The 25,304-nt window shown below is 39.8% G+C and overlaps 1 protein-coding gene across 1 annotated transcript in view; it reads left to right on the top strand.

Annotated features, from left to right (window-relative positions):
* ror1 (receptor tyrosine kinase-like orphan receptor 1) overlaps positions 1 to 25,298 on the top strand; it is a 139,800-nt gene extending 114,502 nt beyond the window's left edge. Inside the window, exons 5-12 of the mRNA XM_008406160.2 lie at positions 11,221 to 11,348; positions 14,035 to 14,352; positions 15,558 to 15,803; positions 17,424 to 17,635; positions 20,902 to 21,081; positions 21,463 to 21,690; positions 21,970 to 22,334; positions 23,186 to 25,298. Coding sequence (XP_008404382.1) covers positions 11,221 to 11,348; positions 14,035 to 14,352; positions 15,558 to 15,803; positions 17,424 to 17,635; positions 20,902 to 21,081; positions 21,463 to 21,690; positions 21,970 to 22,334; positions 23,186 to 23,882 — 2,374 coding nt within the window. The 3' untranslated portion in view covers positions 23,883 to 25,298. The remainder of the gene's footprint in view (positions 1 to 11,220; positions 11,349 to 14,034; positions 14,353 to 15,557; positions 15,804 to 17,423; positions 17,636 to 20,901; positions 21,082 to 21,462; positions 21,691 to 21,969; positions 22,335 to 23,185) is intronic.
* The last annotated feature ends 6 nt before the right edge of the window (positions 25,299 to 25,304 follow it).

The following is a 25,304-nucleotide window of genomic DNA, read 5'->3' as shown; positions in this document are numbered from 1 at the left end:
TATATAGGCTATGGTGGTCTGTTAGCCAAAACCTGTTGAAACCACAATGTAGGACCCATATGGGATAATACATCTGTAGGCGCCCTGGTACCAAACGTTAGACACAAGTGGACTTCACTGTGAAAGTCCAAAGTTATTTCTCCAGATTGGTTTTTTTCTCCAAGCACATTCAAATGCCAACTCAGGTTATTGGAGTAAAATGTATCCATCCCTGACTAGGGCCTAAATAGAGCTACAGAATAGAGCCCAGGTGGGACCATCCTGATCTGCCTGTTTCTCCGGTTCGGAGGACTGACACAAAATAACATAAAGCCTCATTTAGGATAATATTTTGGCTCCACCATGAAGCCACCTTTCTGCAGTCATTCAGGGTGCCGCTGTGGGTATCCCAGTGTGAAACCGCATGGAGTCCTGCATGGGCACGTTCGTTGGGAATGTTCCGAACCGTTTGTCATTTTTATGCATGTAAATGTCTGACTGCGGGTCTTAACTTATTGAATGTCTTTTTATATTTTTCTCAGTCTGTTTTCCATATTAACGGTGATAAATAACTATTGTAGCTACTGGCCACATTAGTACATAAAGGATTGTGCCAAATGCTGAAAGTGAAAACAATCTGATGTCAACAGCTGATTAGCAACATTGTTTAACTACCGGATGGATGTGTTTTGATATTTTACAAAAACATAAGCCTATTCTGTTTGTTTTCTGTGTCCTTTAGACATTTCTGACAGCGGCGTGTGTAGAGAGGGATTATTTATGAGCTTCTTAGCATAGTAGTGTTTTGCTTCACCACAGAGCCTGTCTTTAGCATCTCTTAATCACTCTCTTCATGGATTATTGTACTTTTACCAGGAAGCCGCGCTCATGTTAAAACATGCATCTTCACGCCCTTGATGTCTGCTCAGCAGCCACTCAGCCGAAACATGTGTCCTCCTGTCTTTTTCCTTGTGTGTGCTCAGATTGTGATCTGTGATCTCTGCAACAAACCCTTGTAAATTACACTATAAACTTTGTGTGTTTGTGTTTTGGAAGGGAGGAGGGCGTCTAAACTCGACACATCTTTGCTTTAGGCAATTGTGGTTTGATTTTGCTTGTGTTACTTTACTTTATTTTCCTGTTAATATTTCCACACTGATGTTGCAAGCAGCACAGAGTTGAAGGAAGGAAGGCTGTCAGTAACAAACATTTTTTAAGGGAAGGAACTTTTACTGTAATAAAATTGGAAAACAATTTGAATTGTCAATGAAAGGTAAAATCTTCATATTCCTAGCTTTTACTCCCACTTGCATATTTGAATGAAATTCTTATCGACAAACTAACAATGTCTTCAGTTATTTCATTTTTTTTTATATATTTAATTACATTTTTCTTTTTGGCATACCTTAGTATTTTCTAGAGTAAATAGAATAAGTCAAAGCAAACGTTTGTTTCTTCCTGTTTTCATTCATGTTGCCATTTGTGAATCCAACAATACGACTATTGTGCTCCATTTGTCTGCTCAGTGCCAGAAGTATTCATACACCTTGAACTTTTGCAGGGGTCACAGCGAACTTGTAAACAAAGCTGCTCTGCTCAGCTTAAACCAGAATTTAACATTTTGACCGACATGCAAAGGCAAAAAAATAACACAGAACACACCATTCCCTATGTGAAACGTGGTAGTGGCAGCATTATGATGTGAAGGTGTATTTTTTTCTCATTGACAAGGAAGCTGGAAGACTTGAGATTTGGACGGAGGTTCCAACAAGACAATGACCCTAAACATACAGACAGTAGATTATACTGTAGAAAGGTTGGAATTGGAGAATTACTTTTCAAACCTACATGTAATTGAGAATCTGTGGAGAGATTTGAAAGTTTCTGTTTACAGAAGCTCTCCACTTAATCTGAACCCCAATCTGTGCCCCTGCCAGCATGCCTAGGTGGGCCCCATGTGGGGGAAAGGAGGGCTGATATATGGGTCCCATATGGGTTTGTCCGCCAGTTCCACGATGGCCCCACATGGTTTTTCCCATGTAGGGCCACAGCCTACATGGGTCCTACATGGGCCCTAAATGGACAAACCCATGTGGGCCCAGCACCATATAGGGCCCATGTGGGCTGTGGCCCTACATGGGCTAACCCGTGTGGGGCCATCGTGGAACCCGCGGACAAACCCATATGGGACCCATATTGTCTGCCCTCCTTTTCCCGACATGGGACCCACCTAGGCATGCTGGGAGGGAAACAGCTTGCAGCTCTAATTAAGGCAAAAGTTGGTTACATACCAATAAAGATGCACCATTTTCTTTCCTCTCCACAATATGCAGTACTTGTTGTCACAGTTAATTTAGAATGAAGATTGTTGGGTGTAATTTGGCAAAGTGTGAAAAAGTTCAAGGGTTACGAATACTTTCGCAGGACGCTGCATCACAGAATGTTGTTTTTTTGGCAGCACATGTCACCTCCTGTCTTAATTGACAGGCTCATCTGCTTCCCTTCCTCTCCCCAAACCCTACGCTGTGCTTTCTCACTGGCTCATCTCTGATTTCCCGCAGTCCTCTGGGGAAGTGATGTCACCAGGTCAGGAGTTTTTGTGAGGAGTGACGGGATTGATGTTCGAATCTTTTCCTGTGTGCTGAATTACAAAGTATGCAGCCAGCCTTTTATTAAAAGCTCTTAACTTCATGCTCGGTTATGACTTTCTGCCTGTGTGGGCAAAGTTCTTCTCCTGAAACAAAGTTCAACACGTCAAATAAATTTGAGTCAGTTTGGTGCAGTGTTTAGGATTAGGTCTGAATTTGAGTCCCAATAACTGACGTAAAAACGAAATAAAGGTTTACCAGGGACATTCGAGTCTAAACGTTACACTTTTGCTCCTGCAAATAGTAAAACTGTGCCTGTCTGTAACAACTTCTCTGGAAAAAATGACATTTTCTTACAGATTCATCAACTTATCTGGAAATGCCACAACTACAAATTATGTATGCAATACGCTTCCTTAAAACTGATAACATTATAATTGTGGAAATCATCTATCTGATGCCAGTTTGAACCAAGTAACGGGAACAAAAAAAGAACATAACACAACTGTGAACTCAGCACTGAGATAATCTGAGGTCCACTTTTATGACTTTTTTCAGCTGTTTTCTGAGTGTTTTTTGATATTGTCGAAGTTTTCCAGAAGAGTTGATTCCTTCATCTCAATGCTTTGGAAGAATTGGCAGCTGTGCAGTAGCTCTGACAGATACATAAGTCAAACTGAACATTCATATTGTAATCCAAGAAAAATTGGGATTTCAGAGCAATTACATAAAGAACTTTCCGTCAGGCTTGATCTGTTTTTTTTCTTCTTTGAAATGAGAGCTGAACACATCACCTCCATCCCATATGACTCTCCTTGGCTTCCCTCCTTTCTTAGTTCACCCTGAAACTCCTTCTCCTTGACAGAAGCATCCATTGTTGCCATCGTTGAGCAGCAGTAACATGAGGACCCGGAGCGCCTTCTCTTTCTCCATTGTATCCTGACGCCAGCTCCTCAGTTGCCCTCACTGGTTCTTTATTCCCAGTGTGGTCATGGGCCACTGGCAACCAGAGATCCCAGTCAACCTCAGCCTCTGGTGGCCATTTTGGCTCCCGGTCAGTGAGAGATCTTTGCGCGGTGGAACCACGCAGTCAGTTCTCGCAGTGCAGAGACAGTTCATGCCTAGAAAGCTTTGAGAGTGTGTGTGTCCAACTTTTAAAAACTTAGTTTGCAGCTCATAAGCTGCCTTGTTCCGACTTTCTTAGGCTTCCTTTGATAGAAACAGAGTATTTATTCTATTATTTCAATCAAGTTAAACACCATCTAGAAGGCCAATGCTGTCTGATTTATTGTTGAACACTTTTCCTTTGATGCAAACGCTTCATTTTAACCACATCTCACTGCAGACAAAGAAGAATCTCAGTGATTGATTAACACCGCAGAACCTTTGCTAAGAATGCATACATAGCTGGATATAAGTAACAATCCATCACTGATGTACATCTTGTCTGTGTTTAGTCTGGTTCATTCTGAAACTATAATTGGCCTGCAGTTTTTCAATAACCTGAGATGATTATTTCAAATGTGAGCTTTGGTTCCTTTGTTCAGTTTCCATGAAATCTCTTGGTAATCTTCACAATGTTACCGAATCCTAAAACAGCAGCATGAACGTAGCCAAATCACTTAGTTGGGTCAGATAGATGTTTTGTACTATATAATGGAGAGTGGGAGAGACACACTTTCAAGGTTTCTACACAGTCTGGAAAAGTAAAGTATTTGAGTTATTATTGAAAAATATTAGCTTTTCATCTTTTGATTTCCTGTCCGATTGTCTAAGTGTTCTAGCCATGCATGTGTCCATTTGGCAGTCTGTCTTTCTATCTATGTCTGTCCATCAGTCACTTCATCCATCCAACATCCTCCAGCCCTTCTGACTTTATCGCTTTGGCTACATTCACACAGCAGGTAACTTTCCTTACCCATATTTGATCATTTTATTTTATCTGAATGGCCAAATTCTGATTTATTTTTTCTCCCCCCAAAAAAATCTGATTTTTGCCACTTCCATATGTGGTACTAAATTGGATACATATCCAATAGTTTCCAAGGTGTCTCCTGTATGAACACCTTGTTCATGTTGTATTTTGTCCAAATTTTATGTAATGGATGTGAAACATGCATCATAATTCTGGAACAAATGAAGCCAGACAATAACAATTTTAGAAGTATGCAGTGACGACATCTCTCTTTTTTTCTTATCTTCCTTTGTCTTGTTATAATCTCCTGAACGCAAAAAAAAGAGATTTCAGCAAAAAAGAAAAGTCATAATTGAGGCAATGCTCTGTGAATGTAGCTCTGGTCATTTCATCCATTCATACTTCTGTCAATCAATCCATTCAGTACTCTGATGAATTGATACTGGAGAAGTTTGGAATTTGAACATAACTCTATACCTTTTGAAATAAAGAAGTCTACTTTCTTTCACACATTGACACAATTATGGGTGTAAAAGAAATCAAATTTATCGGTCTTAAAGAATTCATGCAGAGCCCGAGAGTCCTGCAGCACATGTTGCTGGAGGGTTGGACTCCAACGAGGGTTGTGAGCTCCTGCTGCTGGCAGCTCATCTCCTTTTCACTCAACACCCACAGCAGCTCCTGGAAATGAAACCCTGACATCTAAAATGTCACCGGGATCCGCCCATTCGCCTCCTTCATCCTCTCAAATCCTGTTCCTCCTGCATTCTCTCTGACAGCGAGCTTTGAGTTTCACATCCTTAAATCCCAAGACTCAAATCAAACCTGTTATCTCAGCTTAAATATTCCCGGGGAGCGAAAGTGGATGTCCTTAAGATTTCGTCCATAATCAAAACCTCGGTTCTGAAAATAAACAGTGGAGGCTTCAGGCACTTTGAGGTATTTATTTAATGAGATCAAGTGGGAGATTTAAACACAGTCAAATCCACTGTCACAGATGCAAAACCGTCTTGGGTTCAGTTTGAAGATTTTGGAGAAACCACATGAAAATTATATCTAGCATTAGCCTCTGTCTTGTTGAAAAACTGCAGCAGCTGGAGACGTGTGCCATTATAGCACTGGTTATTCCTGTGGAGAGCGGCTTGACATCTTGATCGATTATAAGCCTTAAAAGATTCTGGTTGTTTGAGCTTTGATGTTGAGTTCAACTTCTCCTTGAAGATGAGTAATAGTGGAGTCAACTCATCCGTTTACCTTCGCAGCAGTAACTCCCTTTGCCTCCAATGTTACATCCGTCATCAGCTGTTAACCGTAGCCTCGGAGATCAAAGCGTCCTTTTATTTTATTCATACATTTCCTCTCATACAGCAAGGAAAGTGAAGGTCAAAAGACCTGAAACAATCTCCTGAATATACTCTACTAGAATCTGGAAGTGAATAAAAGTCATATGTGTGTGAAGCTTTCATGAAACATAGTTTGGGGATTTATGTCCTCACGTGTCACCGTTATGGATAAAGGTATCGCTTATCTGTTTTATTTGGCAAATAACTCATACTTGGGGATTGACTGGGTACATTTTACGCCCGATTATTTTAGTTTTTCTCTCTACCCACATTATATACAGTAAACAGCCTGTGTAAGTTTAGTGATGAAAACCTGAAAAACTGACTTAAATTGAATACATTTGCTCCAAACATGTACAAGTTGAGCCTCACTGAGCAAGATAAATGTGGTTTGTCGTCACATTCTCTGTTAAAATTACATTGTATTATTGCTATGACAGTTGCTGTAGGAGAGATTTTGGCAAAAAAAAAAAAAAAGGTGTTTCTGAAGCCATTTGCTGACTTCTGAAGATCAGAAGTGCTTTTCCTGTTTCTAAGAGTGGCCAAGAGAAACAGACCTATGTGTCATATTATTTTTACAGTGTGTTGTAAAAGTAGTGGGGGCTGCACAGTTGGTAGAGCTGTTGCCTTGCAGCAAGAAGGCTCTGGGTTCAATTCCCGGCCCAGCGTCTTTCTGCATGGAGTTTGCATGTTCTCCCTGTGCATGCGTGGGTTTTCTCAGGGTACTCCGGTTTCCTCCCACAGTCCAAAAACATGACTGTCAGGTTAATTGGTCTGTCTAAAATTGCCCCTAGGTGTGAGTGTGTGTGTGCATGGTTGTTTGTCCTGTGTCTCTGTGTTGCCCTGCGACAGACTGGCGACGTGTCCAGAGTGACCCCGCCTCTCGCCCGGAATGTTAGCTGGCGATGGACACCAGCACCCTTCCCGACCCCACTGAGGGACAAGGGTGTAAAGAAAATGGATGTAAAAGTAGTTTTAAGGCCTACATTTTTTTTCACATTTTGACACGTTGCAGTACATAAATTTGATTGTAATTTTAGGGATGGAAGACCAACAGAAAGTAGTGTGTAGTTTTAAGGTTTTCACAAATTAAATCCAAAGCTTGTGGCACATATTTGTATTGAATCTGTACTTTGTAGGTTAGTCTTGTACACTCTATCTCTACCAGTTTTGCACATTTGGAAATTTTAACCCTTTCCTCTTTACAAACACATTAAAAATCTTTCAGCTTATATTTAAACATTTTTATCACCAGTTACCAATTATATTTAGGTTTGAACATTGGGGTATCCTAATGTTTAAATGTCCTTAAACTAAACCAGTCTGAGGTCATGATGCTGGAAGTTGAACTTTCACCCCTGTCTCAAGTCTTCTGAGGCCTCTGAAAGGATTGTCCAGTTATAGCTCTATCCTCCCACTAACTCTGACCTGTTCTCCTCTCTCTTTTGAAGAAAGACGTTCTCATAACATGGTGCTGCCATGTTTCTCTGTATTGATGGTGTGTTGTTTTTGTAGTGGTCGTTTTTTCACCACATAGTGTTTTGGATGTAGGTAAAAAAAAAAACAAATCTCCAATATTTGTTGGGGATTTGTGAATGGAGATATTTTTGGCCTTTTTTACATTTTTGGATGATGCCTGTTACAAAACCCATAAGAAAATGTTTTAATGGATTGCTAACATAACTAAATGACTGATACAATGTTCGTGTGTAGAGTCAAATCATTCTGAACAGCAACATCCACTTCACTGTTCCAAGTTTCTGCCGCTAAAAGCAGAGCAAGTACTAGCATACCTGAACAAATAAAATGACTGGAAAAACTGTTTGACTTTCAGTTCCTGGTTTACACATCTTCAACAAAAAGGCTTGTCTTTCTTTTTATATTTCCACTGTAAATCAAGTCTAGGAGGAAAAAGCTTTCCTTATAATTGACGGTTATAAAACATTTCTACAGAGGGCCTGTGGCGTTGGTGTGTAAAATAAAAGCCCCAAACAACTATCCACTGTTTACACAAATAGAAACCGCAGTTGGCTTTCCTTCTTTGGGATTGCTCTCTCACAGACAATGAAATGATGCAAGAATAAGGACACTTACTTTCCGAAAACCTCAGATTTCTCACAATGAATCTACTTTTTCTTTTTTGAAACATTAAATTTTTATGCTAAAATTCAGTTTTTTATGAAGGCTATTATAAATCTAAGTTGATTTAGTAAGGAAATGCTGTCCAACAGGGCAGTGTTGGTGACTTATGCAGGCCGACCTCAGTTAAAGGATGTTCGGACCAAGCAAAGTTGTAATTTCATTGCAGGGACTTTGTTGAATTGTGGTGGATCGTCTGCTCTCCCTTGTCATTTACTCGTCTGTGTGTGGCTTTCCGCTTGCATAAATGTGTGTGTCCTACATTCTCGGTGACGCACAGACCTCTGTGCTGCCTGGACACTCCATTTTTGTGCATGCGTGCACACGTGTGTGCTTTCTTGTACTCGCATCCTTTTAACTGTGGCTCATCTCATTTACAAGTCAATCAAATATCATTATGAAAATCAGAATTTATTAAACATGTAAATCCCACTATGTAGATTTATTGCACACTGTTTTTTAGTTTGAAAAATATATATATTTTTACTACAGAGAGGATTCTTTTGTGGCTTTTTTTGAAGGCCTACAAAAACTTCTGCAGACAGACCACAACACACATTTGACTTTTATGTCAATATTTTAGTAGGAAATTCCATATTCTAAGAATATAATCTGCTAAAACCATCTTAAAATGTGATATTGTTAACCAACAGTAAACAAAGCAGCTCTTTTATATTTATTGTGTTCATCTGTGCCTGGAAAGTCCATTAAGATGTGCACAGTGAGGGGTAAAGGTGGTCTGACCTTGGCCTCTCAGTCACTTAACACTCCTCAGAGAAAGGGAACCTACTGACCCCTGACTCACACCGAACTTGCACACCCTTTTGATGTCATTAGAACGGTGTGTGTGATTTGTGTGATTTTGCACATATGGATTCCCATATGCACTTGCTTGTGTGTGCATTAAGTTGCAGTTTTGATGCCATTTAGAGCAGCTTTGATCTTTGTGGATTCAATAGTAGTGAAATGCACCAACTTGCCAGTGATCAGAACCTTCAATTTTTCATCTTTGAAAAATTTGATTTATTTGGTTTCATCTATTTGTTTTGTGCATCAAAACTGCAAAGTTTCCCATTTTTCTGTGTATAAATGTATCATTCAGCACCTTGGACTTTGATACTCTGAGTTTTATTATAAAAAGTCTCATAATGCAGGAACAGGTGCATCTCAAGAAGTTGGAACATCATCACAAAGTTAATGTATTTCAGTAACTCATTTCAAAATGTGAAAATAATGATACAGATTCATCACATGCACCATGATACGTTTCAAGCAACTATTTCTGTTAATTTAGGTGATTACAGTTAATGAAAATATCGAAATAGATTTTCCAAAATATTTGAATTTTTTCCAAATCCAGTCAAAATGGAAATTTAATGAATGTAATTGCCATTTCTAGCCTCCACAAACATACGGAAAACTGCTGAGCTAACAGTTTTCCAGCAGACAGTCACTCACGCTCTCCAGGAGAAACTGAGAGCCACAAGAGATTTAAGAAAGTTTTCACAAAACACTGTATCGAAGTACAGCTAAACCCAACTTTATTAACACTCTGACAGATTTATATTGCTAAATATTTTTTTCCTTCAACCATGATTTTTGTTTCTTATTGAAAATGGGACAGTCCTCTTTGCCATCACCCTAATTGTTAACTCTCTTGACAGAGTCTCTGTAATATTCAAGGCGGATCTCCATCTGGGTCTCACCAAAACTTTAATATTACTTCCTCTCAAAAGTGATGATAAAAATAAAATATTAATTTCAAACTAAATTTGCTTGGGTTATAAACAACAAAGTTGAGTAGATGAAAAAATCATTAGAAAGAGATCCACAGTCAAAAAGAATAACCACTACCTTTATAAGATTTTTCAGCTAAGTCCATTTAAATGTTTGTAGGATATTTGCTAGAGTCAGTGCCATCAGTTCTTCAAGAACCACCAAACATAGACGTATTCACTTAATAAAATCTATAGGAAGAGCAGAAAGACGTGGAGTCTCGGGTGTTTGATGTCCATCCATCCATCATCCATCCATCCATCCATCCATCCATCATCCATCCATCCATCCATCCATCCATCCATCCATCCATCCATCCATCCATCCATCCATCATCCATCCATCCATCCATCCATCCATCCATCCATCCATCCATCCATCCATCCATTTCCTTCCGCTTATCCAAGGTCGGGTCGTGGGGGTAGCAGCTTAAGATCTCAAATGTGACAATTGCACAGCCACTGATTTGGGGAAACAACGTCGTCTTCTGCTGTTGTCTTTCTGTGAGGGTAGGGGGAAAGAACTAAATTTTGAGTTTTTTTCACTAGCTGTGGTCATAAATATTAAGAAATAATTGTATAAAGTTGAATGGAATGAATCTACATAATATGAGTAACCATTTTTTGAGTTGAATTATTGAAAATGTTTATTGTTGAATGCTTTTTGCTAGTCTTAACAGTTCCTTTCATTTCAGCAGGATTATTCCACTGGTTATTCCAGCTGTAGAGTCTAAAGCATGAGGATGTATTTTACATCCCCCCAGAAATGCGCCTCTATGCCCAGTGGCATCATGTCCTCCCCTGTACTATTTAATGTGGCTTTGCCTGGTATTAAAGTCCCCATATGGCATGACTTAAAGCTCATGACTAAGTGATCTCACGCTGAGCGAGTAGCTCGCTAGGATGCATGCGGTTGGAGTGTGCATGGATGTATATATAGAACAGGAGAGGTGAGAGATCAGGCCACTTTGAGCAAGACGAAGGTGGCGGGGAGCGAGATTAAAAGAAGTAAAAAGTTGGTGTAATGCGCAAAAACCCCGATATGAAGCTGGATTTGAATACTTGTGAAACCATGATTGCTCTTTCTGCACATGTTTTAAATTACGCCCTGAAGTGACATTTCTCCGACATCAGCCAAATATTAATTCCTAATGTGGTTTACATATGTGCTGTGAACTGTGATTTGCATGCATGGGTGTTTTAAATCTCAGCCTTTGACAGAACTGTGACTTATCGTCAGCCAAGCAAAGGCAGCAACCAGAACCAGCCTCTCTTCTAACTGTGTGGTTTGCTCTAATAGTCAACCTTGGACTGACCTCTAGAGGTGGTGCTGTGCACTGCAGCCTTGTGGTTTCAACAGGCTGCTTTTCTTCCTGCTTCCATCTGCTTCTGCTGTTTGTTAAAGTGGCCCAGAAAGATGTGGTAATGGACTACAGATGACTTTAAAAGTGATCCTCCTCTCCCCTCTGTTTTGCTGTCAGGGTGGATCTGAATGAAGATGGATTCTGCCAGCCGTACAGAGGCATAGCCTGCGCTCGTTTCATCGGAAACCGCACCATCTACGTCGATTCCCTGCAGATGCAGGGGGAGATTGAGACTCAGATCACAGGTGGGAAAAATGCACTTGTGCTGCAGTTTTAGTGCATTGAATTATTTCTATTCATTCAGTTTTGTTTGCATATTTGCTTTGACCGAATTCATTACAAGTACATTTAACTTATCGTTTGTTATTATTAGTATTGCTTTATTCAACCAGGAAGGACCCATTGATATTTAAAAGAATGACAGACAAAAATAGCATATTACATTTTATAAACTCAAGAAAATGTATTTCTCTTTCTGTAAAAGTTTCCTTTACAGAAGTATTAAGAACTTTGTGTTCGCTTTTGAGTGAAGAGACGTGAGTCGGCTGATTCCTCTCTAGACATTTATTAGGAACATCAGAGTTAGGAGTACAGGTTCAAAAAAGGGCCAGGCTGGAAAAGGCAGTGTTCTAGCATTCAGATCTTAGTTATAGCTTAGACTGACGTCAAACAAGATAAACATAGTCCGTTAGAGCAAAAATGACTATGCAGCTATCTCTGATCCATAGCATGATCCATGGTGCTGCCTAACTGCTGTGTGTCCTACACAGATACTTCATTGATCCACCTTACTATCAGTTGTCTGGCCTCTGCTCAGTCATGTTCTCTGTGCCACTGACTGGAGCAGAGGCAGGTCAGCTGGCCATCTGCTGTAGTTCTGCCTGGTCTCACCCAGCTGGTTGTGTTTATCTATCTAAACCACTGAGTCACACCTGATTTTCCAAGTTTTCTTCTTCTGATAAAGTGGCACTTAAAAAAGCACTTATACTCCTCTACAGGTACCCCCCTCCCTCTCCCCTGTTAAATTATAGTTTTTCTACTTTAACAATTTGAATATGAAGAAATAGTAATATGAACATTTCTTTCTATGGCAAATATCATGGACAAACTGACACATTGCGAATTTTCCAGTGGTGATGTAGCTAGGTTAAGAGTTTAAACAGAAATGCACGTGTGGTGTACCGCAGTCTGTTAGATAAATATATCCACACCAATGCTTTTAGCACACATTGACAATGAAATGCTGAAGTGGGCAGAGAATGGACAGACTGCTGGGTTTCAGCTGCGAACAGCTTCATTAGAAACACAAACACTTCCAAATGCAACAGCTTCAAAGAGGATTGCTCTGCACTATGCCTATCAACTGCCAACCAGATGCCAACAATGTGGGTTGTTTAGCTGGTAATTGTTGTAACTTTTTTTTTCCATGTGTAAATACATGTGCTTTTTGGTTGCAATGTAAGTAAGTCACAGATTTATGGGATTGTTTGTAATCTATATGCATAACTTTTTCAACAAATAGAAATCCTCTGTGTATTATTAAGAAAAGGACAACATTTACAAAAACAACAAAGCAAAATGTATTTCTATCAAAGCAATTGTTAGCATATCTACTATATGTATTAGGGCCCCATGTGGGATTTGCTCAGGCTAAACGACACCGTGGGGTATTAGCACAGAACCTGATAGGATTGACTAAAAGCAAACCATTTTGGTAAAACTTACTGGGTCCCCATGTGTCTCAAATATACACTAATGACATCAGTTCATCCTGGCTAGTTAGTACATGGACCCCACTTTTTATTTGCAGTTGTCCTACATTAATGTTTTATGAGCAATTAACTTTGTGAGAATTGGCCATGAAGATCCAATTCCCAGCCAGTTTTTCAGCTTGTTTTCTTCACATATAGGGCTCTGTTGGTTGGTTAGGTAGCCGCTACAGAAAGTTGCAAGAGTATGAAAGAACTCCCAGCATTCATTGCTACAAGATAAGTTAAAGAATTCCTTGTGATGTGAATTTTTTAAAGTATAACCATCTTTATATTTGGCTTCTCTGCATATCACTAGAACCTTCTGTGAATGAGGTTTTTAATCGTGTTCGTTGGGTCTGGGAAAGCCGGCAGGCCTTCAGAGTTCAGTGAGAGTTCAGCTGTGTGTTCTCTGTTTATGGAGCACACATGGCCCAAAGAGACACACTGTTATAGATGTCTGCGTTTCCGCTTTGGCTCTTTTGTTTTGCTTTTTTTTGCATGCAACATGTCCTCCGAAGGCAGTTGAGTTTGAATGTTATTGATGACATTCATGCAGCTGTCAGCTTCACTCCCTGAACAGTTCACGGACAAACCGTCGTCTGAACCCAGACTTTAATCCAGAACATCAAGGACATGTGATGCAGCGGATTTATGTAGCCACTGTATCATAATAAGCTGACGGTAGAGCTGTAAATCATATATGTTTCAGCTTTGGAATACATATTCAGCATCATGGAGTAACTGTCACCTTTATTAGTCTTTATAATCACTTTTATTCAAACAGCATGTGCAGCAGGAACATTTGGATTGTGACCAACTTCACTTAACTTTTTATTCTCTTGTCGACTTCTCTACTCAAGACAAAGCAATAGCACTGGTCATGGCAGCGACAGAAAAAGCATATGCTTGTAATAACTGCAGAGCCATGAGTTACACATTGAAAAATGCATCTGTGGACATCAGTTTTTTTTCTGAATTATTGTATTGTATTATTATAGATAGCAGAAGAAGCCAGTAAAAAGGATGGGATGGCTTCCATAAGGAACGCTGTTGTAAACTTTTGACAATCTTTAAAATATCATATGGGCTACCGTACTTCATTTTAAAAATAGATTTAAATGTCTTAATTTCCTTCTTTTTTCATACTAATATTTCAAACTGTTCCCTTTCTTGTTTCCAGCTGCCTTCACCATGATTGGAACTTCCAATCACTTGTCGGACCGTTGCTCCCAGTTTGCCATCCCCTCCCTTTGCCACTTTGCCTTCCCAACATGCGACCGCACCTCAGGCATCGACAAACCTCGGGACCTTTGTAAGGACGAATGTGAGATCCTGGAGAATGATTTATGCAAGACGGAGTACATCATCGCCCGCTCCAACCCCATCATACTGAAAAGCCTAAAGCTGCCAAATTGTGACGAGCTAGCTGCCTTCGACAGCCCAAAGGCAGCCAACTGTTTAAGGATCGGAATTCCCATGGCTGAACCCATTAACAAGAGTAAGACCACTCTGTTGGTTTGCTTCATCGTTGACCACAGAAATCAATGCATCTGTAGCATTCTTTGTTAATCAATCTCAAGTGGAAAGTTTTATATCTGGTTACAAATATAGCCAGATATGGCTATATTTGTAACCAGATATGGCTATATTTATATAGTGGTGGACACCACTAATTAAAAAGTTAGTTGCACTAATCATAAACATTAATTCTGCTAATGCTAAAGTACTACATCTAAATGGTATTAAACAGAAGCTAATACGCTAAATTCAATTAAATTTTTATCTTTGCTTGAAAGACTGCAGCACTCAAGCACCAATATCATTTAATTTAAGTTCTATAACTTAAATTAAGTTATAGAACTTAATTTAAGTTAGATATTGTTTTATCTTGTTGTCTACTGTCTACCGTCCATGTTTCATTTTGTTTCCTTGTGTTTCTTATTTGAAACAAAGTTTTAGAGGGGAAAACGAGAGAGACCTTGACTAAAGGAAACAAACTTGTTCAGTCTTCACCCCCTTCAAAATATGAACATGAACGTCTTATTACTTGAAGAATTCTTAAGTAGATAATCAAAACTTAAGCACAGATGTTGAACTTCATTCAAATGAAAGTTTACAAAACAGCCAAGTAAATTAGCGTTTTATAGATTATCCAGAAAATGTAATTTAGGGGACTCTAAATGTTTTTAACGTTAGATAAATGAAAAAATTAGCTTTATTATTAGTGGATTATTGTCAGTGATCCCACCTCATACAAATTTTCCCGTATTGTACAATATTGTCTCCAAAATAGAGATTTTTTGATAAGTGATGAGCATTGTGATTTTCTTACCTGTTCACTTTCCTGCATTGATAATTTTTGTAGTAAATATCTTCATTATATCTGTCACATTTGACATATTCTTATTTTTTATAAAGAAAATAATCTGTTTTTCTGTTTACAGCAATTGAAGTCGGCATTAACAAATGCTATGTGTCTGTGCATACGTGGAAGGTCTAGTTGTGAGAGCCCAAAAAACTATTTTTTTTTTTGGTCAGATTTAATTTTCCACTTAAAAAAAAAACAAAAGAAAGGCAGGTTTTCTTTCATTTGTATTTATAAAAAGTGCTTGGCTCTAAATTGGGATGTTATTTAAACTACTAATTTGTTAAATGAACGGTTATTGGAACAGGGAGTAATTACCTCACCTTTACGCTTCCCAGGTCACAAGTGTTACAACAACACTGGGGCAGATTACAGAGGGACAGTGAGCGTGACCAAATCGGGCCGTCAGTGTCAGCCGTGGAATTCGCAGTATCCTCACAGCCACACCTTCCTGGCTGTCCGCTACACAGAGCTGAACGGGGGCCATTCTTACTGCCGCAACCCGGGGGAAACCCATGAAGCCCCCTGGTGCTTCACGCTGGATGACACTGTCCGCATGGAGCTCTGCGACATCCCAATCTGTGGTGAGGAACTGGAATATGAAAGCACAAGTTTCTCATTTTATAGTTGTTGTATATCATCCTAGCTTTTTATGTTGCTTCTTCACACTTTTTGTTTTTGTTGTGCATTTTAAAGCACTTTTTGCTTTAAAAGTCGGATCTCTTCTCACTGATGCAGTTTACCAGTCCTTGGCTTTATTTAAACAGCATTTCATTTACTGGGAACCTGGAAGAGTTTAAGTAGAGAAAAAAGTCATACTTGGAAGGAGGAAGGTGGAATCGATGGATCACCCTACAGGATGACACACTGTATGAAATACGTACTTATGTAAAGCCAAAAAAAAGCAACTACAGTGCACTTTAGCACAATTCCTAAAGCAAAAAAAAGAAAAAAAACACTTTTTCAAATCAGTTTCACGGAGAAGAACATTTTAATTGCTTAAAATAAACAAGCTCTTCATTTTGTTTTTTGTCTTCTTCTTCTGCGACATCTCTGAAATATGCCCTTTCTTTATGGCTGTAATATATTTGCTCATTTGTAGAATTACTTACTTCATAAACATTTTTCAACTGAACACAGAGTTTCTCAGAAACTTTGAAAAAAGAATGAAATCATAGTCAATTAAAAGCTCTTAACTGACCCTGTGATTGACTGGTGGACCTGTCCAGGGTGTTTCTGGGCTCTCACCCAGAGAGAACTGGAGATAAAAACATGCAAAGATAAATGAATATAGACGATGGATCAGTGGATATAAATGTTTGAAATGTTTTTCATATAGATTTTGGTTAATACTATACACACAATAAAATGTTATGATATTTAGTTGATTTTATAAAGCGTTAGCAAACGTCTAGACCAGGAGTACTTTATGTGGGAAAGAAAAATAAAGCAACTACAAACAAATTCCATGAGTTGCTTCATTGGCTTCTTCAAAACAAGACATGCAACTAAACACATAAGCACTAGGTGAGGGTTACATCCTACGAGAAACAATATGTAGAAATAACATGGAGTGATTTGCAGTAAGTGCTTTATCAATGGCTTCATTCAAGAACGATATAGAAAACACAAAGAATTGAGCCAGGGAAAGGAAAACAATCAACTGTCTACGCAAAGTTATTGTCAACTATAACTTCATCATTGGGTTTGTCCAAGGAACAAACTTATTTGAAAATAGAGGGAATGAGCAAGGGATACTTTCTATAGGATAAACAGGGAGCAATAAGGCAGCAGTAATGGAACAGGGATACTTTCAAGATCGAGGAAGTAAACAAAAACAATGACATCAACTGATGTATCAGTGGCTCTGCCTACAAACAGATACATGAAAATGGTTAAACAATGGAGCAATGAGCAAGTAGTACTATCTATAGAAAGAAAAATAAAGAAAGTTCATGGTTAATGGTAGTAACAGTTCCTTCAATGGATTTATTAAAGAGACATGCAGCTGAACACAGATGCTCTGGAAAAATGTGAATAATGTGCAGTTTTTGCAAAGTTTATGACAACAATAGCTTCACCAACTGTTCCAAAAGTACTGAGTGTACTTCTAAAAGAAAAGATTGACAGAATTGCCATTATGAATAACTTTGGCATAGAGCATAGTTATGCCATAAACGCTGTTTTCTTTTGTTCTTTTTCAGACCATAAAGACAAGTCAGGTGGCAGCATAGATATCCTCAAGATTTTAGTTCCCAGTGTGTCGATCCCGCTGGCCATAGTTTTGCTTTTCTTCTTCATCTGCGTGTGCCGCAACAACCAGAAGTCTTCCAGGCCCCCAGCTGCTCGTCCACCGAAACCGGTCCGAGGTCAAAATGTTGAGATGTCTATGCTCACGACTGCCTACAAACCAAAGGTATGACACATCCCAACACACGACATGGCGACTGAGTAAATGCTCTTTCTCTGCTATGATTCATTTATTTGGAGTTGGGAGGGGAAAAAAAAAACATCTACTAAAATTATATTCAAACATGATTGGATGTAAGATTTTCCTGTTGTTTCAGGGTGCTGTTTGGGGTGTAACCTTTACTACGGTTGGAGTGTATTTACATTATTTGTGCCTAAAAATGACATTTTAAATGACATTACGTTCAGAAGAAATATTTGCATCCCTGAACACCCCTGATGGAGTGCCCTTCAGATTTCCACTCTCACATCTTAGACGAATCATAAGACCCCAGTCTGAGTAACACACATTAATTTAATAAAGTACTTTAACCTGAACTGCATTTTTTGGACCCGATTGCAACTTCTCGTAAAGAAAGCCCCTTTGCTCTTTGTCTGCAAGAGCAGTCTAGAGAAGTCAAAACACCGGTGCAGCACTCTGTGTGTTGGCTGGGACGCCTCGCAGCATGCCGGGGTTACAAGGTTCAGTGTGTGGAAATGACCTGCATGAGGCAAATCTTCAGATCTCTATCATCAGATCTCAGCAGGTCCAGGAATGTCCAGCTGCAGCTCCTTTGCTCTGTTTATTTTTCTCCCACTGTCTGTTTTTCCTCAGCTCCCCTTCACACTCCTGCTTTCACTTATCCCATCTTCTTCTTGCTCTTCTTCTGACACCCTCTCTTTCCATCTTATTCTCTCTGACTCACAGAGACTCTTTGTCGTGCAGATCATCAGATTTGCACTAAAATTATGTAGCTCACATCAGGACCTTAACTTGAAGGTCGCCATTCTCAGCCATTCCATCTATGTTTATCATTTTCTTAGCATTTTTTACCAGTTGAAGATGATCTATACAGTAATTTGTCAAAATGAAAGTACTAATATAAGCAGAGTATAATAATGTTGCTTGTTTATTTAAGGGATTTTGGCAAGAACAAATGTTTCTCTTTCTAAAAAAAAGGACGCACTCCTCTGTATGTTTGGATTCAAACATGTATCAGTAAAACGTGAAGATCAAAGGAAATGAAGTATTTTATTTGTTGTGACAAGTTTGCATTTGATAAGCTTTCCAGTTCATATTTTGCATTTTTTACAAGTATGTTGATTACCTTTATCAGTTGGTTAACAGTTTGAAATTGATGAGGTCTGCAAGTTTTTTAAAGATGCAAATATCCTCATACTGTGTTTTGTGAGACAATTCATTCACTCATTAAATCCAATATGTTTTATTGGAATTGTATGTAATAGACCAACAGACAGTAGTGCATAATTGTGTGAACCAGTGGTTAACTGGTTTTTCTGGAGTAGCTGCTGAGACCCACAGCTCAGGGGGATGAATCAGACGACAGAAGTATTATTAGACTTGAGCTCTAAGCTGGCAAGGAGAAAGCCATATTTGAAGGAGTCATAAGAAGTTCAGTATGTGTGGAAGAAGGTGTTAAACTTTTTGGCCTACATCCAGAAAAATGAACACTATTCTTGAACACAATACCCCCACGGATACATGCAGTAGTGGCAGCGTTGAGCTGTGGAGATGTTTTCCCACAGCAGTGATGGGAAAATGTGTAAGAAATGATGGGTGGATGGATGAAGGCAATCATGTAAGAAACCCTGTCAGCTGCTAAAGACTGGGCAAGAGGTTCACCTTCCACCCAGAAAATTATTCTAAATGTACAGTTGAAGCTATGATGGAACAGTTTTGACTGACAACAGATTGAACGCTTATTGATCTCATCTTGAAACCCACCTGTGTGGTCAGACTGAGTTTTAGCTATGTGTAACTTCAGCAGGCCCAAAAAACCTTCAGTTGTAATTGAGAGCTGAAAACAAATGCATACCACACTGTGGTACATTTCAGATTTTTATTACTGTACAGACATTAATCTTTTTTTTTCTTTCCCCTTCACATTTACACTCTGGTTTGTGTGTGAATAAGGTGAAATATTTAAGGGTTATGAATGATTTTGCAGAGGAATCTCCAAGTATTTCCAATTAAACCTCTTCTGTTTTATTTAAGTCATTATTTGAAACTGCAACTGTGCTGCTCATCAGGCTTTTTTTTCAGGGTCATGAAGGGGCCATACCCTCTAATGATTCTTTTACACACACATGTTTTACACACACACACACACACACACACACACACACACACAAACCTGTGGTGGTGTGAAGAGGATCTGAGGCTTTGGGTGTGGGAGTAAAGAAGGGGTGAAACAAACCCATAACTGAAAACATCTGCTTTTCTCCTAATATTCAGCACATAATCGCACCCCCCTCAGAGCTCACGCTGACCTGTGTGTGTGTGTGTAGGTGTTTGAGTGTGTGTGTGTCACGCTTACAGAGGAATTTCATTATTCAACTCAGTTCCTGGAATCTAAAAATCTTTGCCAACCTTCGCTCACTTTGCATCTTTTCTCAAATCTAACCTTACACACCCCAGAGGAGCTCCGTCTCATACACACACACGCACACACACACACACACAGACACAATTTACCCTCACTGCATTTCATTAATGTCCATACTAACACACATATAGAAATAAGAATAACATAAACCTGCTATTGCTGAGTTTTATAGGTTGTTCCACATTTTTCCAAACTATTACTGTAGTTTACCTCATCTTGTGTGATTTCTGTGACACAAATATGACATAATTATTACATTATTCATTGACCATTCATGGTGGATGTTCTGGCTATAGACATGTACATAATGATGGCTGTTTTCAAAACAACACATTGACTAATTAAACGCATTAGCAACAGGAAATGAGACTCTAGCCGTTGTTTCCATGTTTTTGTATTGTGCTTGTAAATACCAACAGCAATACGTATTAAAATAAGAATGTGGCACACAAAGCCTGCCTGCACGATTAACCTAACAGTGTTTTCTGTTATTTCTGCTGTGGATTTTTTAAGTAAACTGACTTGGGAGTTAATTTTCCCCAAATGCTGCTCAAGCTGAGAGCCAAATCACATTTTTCATCACAGGAAATGTGGCTGGATTTCAAAAATTTCCCTCGCCGCTTTCACAAAACTGTAAGAGGAATTATTGGGTGGTGATGTAATGGACTTGAGCAATTATAAATTGTCTGCGAGATTTATTTTCCTCCTCTTAATTTTACACCTTCGACTTTGGTGGAACTGGGCTGTCAGAATCCGAAAATAATGACCTGGTTTTTCTGCCACTTTTCTACAACTCGTTGATTTTACGTTCCGCTCATCTTCGCAGAGTAAAGCCAAAGAGCTTCCCCTGTCAGCGGTGCGTTTCATGGAGGAGCTTGGGGAATGCACGTTGGGGAAGATCTACAAGGGTCATCTGTACCTGCCAGGCATGGACCAGGCACAGCTGGTGGCCATTAAGACTCTGAAGGATATTTCCACCGCCCAGCACTGGACAGACTTCCAGCAGGTGAATAACTGTCCTCAGAGATTTTTCACTTCAGCGTACATGTTATCTTTTCTAGTTAACTTATCCATTGAAAGTGGTTTCAATTTTATTTATATATCTATTTTGCAATACCTCTATTAATTTCTATTTCTAAATTAAAGGAATACTTCATACTGCATAAAATCACTAATCAAAAGTTGAGTTCACTTGAAAAAGTTTTCAAACTAAACATTTAAGGTGGACTGGTTGATGAGCCTGCTTTTAAAGAAAWCCTGCTCCAGCCAGCYGTGGTATATCTCAATTTGAAACAAATGACCAACTATTAGGTACAAATTTCCTGACACAGATTTAAAAAAAACAAAAATTCAGTCAATTTGATCCCTCGTCTGTCTTCTGTTGCAGGAGGCCACCGTGCTGACGGAGCTTCAGCACCCAAACGTGGTCTGTCTGCTCGGTGTGGTTACCCAGGAGCAGCCGGCCTGCATGCTGTTYGAGTTTCTGCCACAAGGGGACCTCCACGAGTTTCTGATCATGCGTTCRCCRCACTCTGATGTCGGCTGCAGCAGTGACGAGGACGGCACTGTGAAATCCAGCCTGGATCATGGAGACTTTCTGCATATGGCCATACAGGTGGATTTAAATGACACATTAAAATAAGCATGTTTTATTATGCATGCCTGGAGTCATTCTTWAACAGAATGGCAAACACAACATGATACAGGCAATTAAAAACTTGATAAAACTTTCCCTTGTTTTTGAATGTCATTGCTATATGAATTCAAAAATTTTGTTATTTCGACTTTTACCACAGTTGGTCTTTCCTTCCCTTCACATTTCACRTGTTAAAGGTACTTAAAATAACTATGTGGCAAATAAATGGATAACTACCTGCACTTTTTCTTTAATTAGGTTTCTGCAGGGATGGAATATCTAGCCAGTCACTTCTACATCCATAAAGACCTCGCAGCCAGGAACATTTTAGTCGGTGAGCAGCTCCATGTGAAGATTTCTGACCTGGGTCTCTCCAGAGAGATCTACTCCTCCGACTACTACTGCATCCGGCCCAAGACTATGCTGCCCATCCGCTGGATGCCCCCTGAGGCCATCGCCTACGGGAAGTTCACCACGGACTCGGACATCTGGTCRTTTGGGGTGGTGCTGTGGGAGCTCTTCAGCTACGGCCTGCAGCCCTACTACGGCTTCTCCAACCAGGAAGTGATGGAGATGGTGAGAAAGAGGCAGCTGCTGCCCTGCCCTGAGGATTGCCCACCAAGGTGYGTTGCTGCACAGTTTATTATGATGAGATGATGTAGCTCTAACTGTTCATTTGGCTCTTGCATTGTTTGGAATAGTCTGGAAAAGAAGTTACCAACTCTGGATACGAATGGAAAAGGCTTYGGAATTACAGAATTTAGTCCCAGATGTTGTATCCATCCATCTGTTTGTTCATCRATCGATCAGCCACTGATTAGATWTTTTTTTTGTAAATTCATATGTACACATGATATAAATATAAACACATTTGTTTTTCTARAAGAAGACAGGTTAAAACGGTTCACTGCATTAGGACTGAAATGTCCAGATACATTGAGTAGAATCTGCACGCAAGAAGGTTTACAACTATCAGGATMGTTTTTAAATAATTTTAACTGGATAAATGTCTTTTAATGCAGAATATAAACCTCCGTGACACCTTAAAAAGCATTTTCTCTCTGTTTCTTGATGTTCATAATTCTCTAAGTCAAAACTGCTGGATTTGTAGTGTGATTAATGTATGTACCAATAAGATGGTATCTGCAGGTTTTTATTTAGTGTCACTCTAAAGGGGAGTCAAATACATGTGCATGTCTCTTTTTATTTTTATTTAAAAAATCAATGTAACATTTTTCTCTCATGTCACAATTGGGTTTGTGATGCAACAAACCCATAAAAAATACTTTGTGATGGTAAAATGAAAAGGTGAAAAGGATCTCAGGCAGTGAACACCGATGCAAACTTTTTCCAATTTTGTGTCAAGACAATATTCAAGATGTCTTTTTCTTTTTTGCACCACAAAAACATCTGTTTAAGTTTTAWTGCTGACTGTAGTTACTGGGAATAACTAGCTATTTCTCCYGTTATTCAGGTTTTATGGTTTGATGACGGAATGCTGGCAGGAAGGACCCACACGGCGACCGCGCTTCAAAGACATCCACWGCCGCCTGCGAGCGTGGGAGGGGCTGTCTTCCCATGCCAGCTCCAGCACGCCCTCTGGTGGAGGAGGCAACGCCACCACCCAGACAACCTCGCTCAGCGCCAGTCCCGTCAGCAACCTCAGCAACCCCCGCTTTGCCACCGCCGCCGGRTACCTCTACCCCGCCCAGGCCATCCCTGCACCGGGACAGATGGCTCCGATTCCGGCCTGGACGCCGATGGCTGTGCCCCAAACCCATCAGCGCTTCATCCCCGTCAATGGATACCCCATCCCACCGGGGTACGCGGCCTTCCCAGCTCACTTTGCAGCTCCGGCTCCGCCCACTAGAGTAATCCAGCACCACCTGCCGCCTCCTAAGAGCCGCTCGCCCAGCAGTGCCAGCGGCTCCACCAGCACGGGTCACGTCAGCGGGGTGCCTTCCACCACGGGCTCCAACCACGAGGCCAACACGCCGCTGCTGTCTCACTGYGTCATGCCRGGAAACGGCGGAGGGCAGGGCCAGGTTTACGGACAAGTTTCCCAAAAAGGGGTGATGCAGATTGACCACGGTTCGCAAACTGCAGCTCTTCTCACTCCGGACTCTGACGTGCTGATGTACAATGACTCGGTCATCACCGCAGACCTGTAAACGGGCAGAGGTATGTTCACTCTCTWCCTGCTCRAGGACCCATGCATGAGAAGCTCTGCCTCTCAGCCAGGGAGCAGAATCACAGTTCATCTTTGGTCAAAGGTGAGACCAGGCAGATGCAGACTTGTACACACTGCTGGTTGTGCAGAAACAAAAAAAAMCAACAAAAAAAAACTTTGCTGCAACTGCATAAGTATTGCAAACGGATGTCCGACTTTCCTTACTGTTTAAAGTGTACTTACTATCATGGCTTAACAATGTTACTATGGTAATCTCTGTAAATACAGTACATAAAAGTGTTGTGTGAATGATGAAAATACGTATAAATATATATTCAAAAGAACTTTTTAAGACGAGCAGTGTGATGGTAAAACGAGAAAAAGTAGCAAGTCCACCCTCCATCCGTTTAAACAGATTTTATTTGACCCTGGCAGTGAGTGTCAGTCTCTCTTAATAGACTGTTTCATACAGAGACATAAACATTCATGAGACTTCCTTTGGGTGCCTTGCAGCTACGCTCCTGAATACMCATACCGACTCAAGAAATAAAATGGTTAGTCAAGCAAGACCAACTGTTGGCTTCCAGTGAGAAGATCAACATGCTGGTTTCCTACTCCACCCTTTGGATTCAGGACTCAAGCATGTCTGGTTCTGTGCTTCCTGAGAGYTGGCAGTTCTGCAGTGAAATTTAGGTGACATCCACTGGGATGGAGCTCATGTTTTATTGTCAAGGCCATTCATCAAAATCACAGAGAGGGCATCCCAATTAATAACATATCCTAGAAAATGACAGCTGAATGTTTGCTTTTGTTTTASTTTGTTTATCTGCATTTTCAACATGAATGACACTTTCTCTTTGCAAAAAAAAAAAACCATATTCCCCTCTGCTTAAACTGAGTTGCTCAAAACAAAGAAGTTTGTTGCATCAGGATCCAGATARCATGCATCCTTTACATAGCTAGCGATTTTGTTGTTGGATACAGATTYAAAGGAGGTAGTTTAGTTTTTTTAAAAAGCCATTTTTGTCATTTGATTGCAGTCAGAGTCATTATAGTTTGGAGAATTAGAAAGAAACTCTCATGGAGGAGTCAAACTTCCAACTAATCAAAACGGGAGCCATACTGGTGTGAATTTCAACAATCTAAACTCAATTATAAAAATGTTTTTGCACTTGATCCATGACACGTTTTTTTTTATGACGTTGCTATTTTCACAACCAAACAAAAACACTTTATCAGCTTCAGTCAAATTAAATTGTAGTTATGGKAAAAAAAAGTTAARAGAATGTTTAGGACGAAATAKAGAGAGAGAAGATCTATTRGCAATAGCATGACTCTTGGACTAATTTCAACAGCAATGGGATCGTTCAGCAGGCACAGTAACAGTTAGTGTAATGCAGCTACACATTCAAATTATGTAATT

Source organism: Poecilia reticulata, linkage group LG4 (genome assembly GCF_000633615.1).
Source record: "Poecilia reticulata strain Guanapo linkage group LG4, Guppy_female_1.0+MT, whole genome shotgun sequence".
NCBI lineage: Eukaryota > Metazoa > Chordata > Actinopteri > Cyprinodontiformes > Poeciliidae > Poecilia > Poecilia reticulata.
Note: the sequence above shows the minus strand (reverse complement) of the source record. Positions and strands in the feature narration are given on the sequence as shown.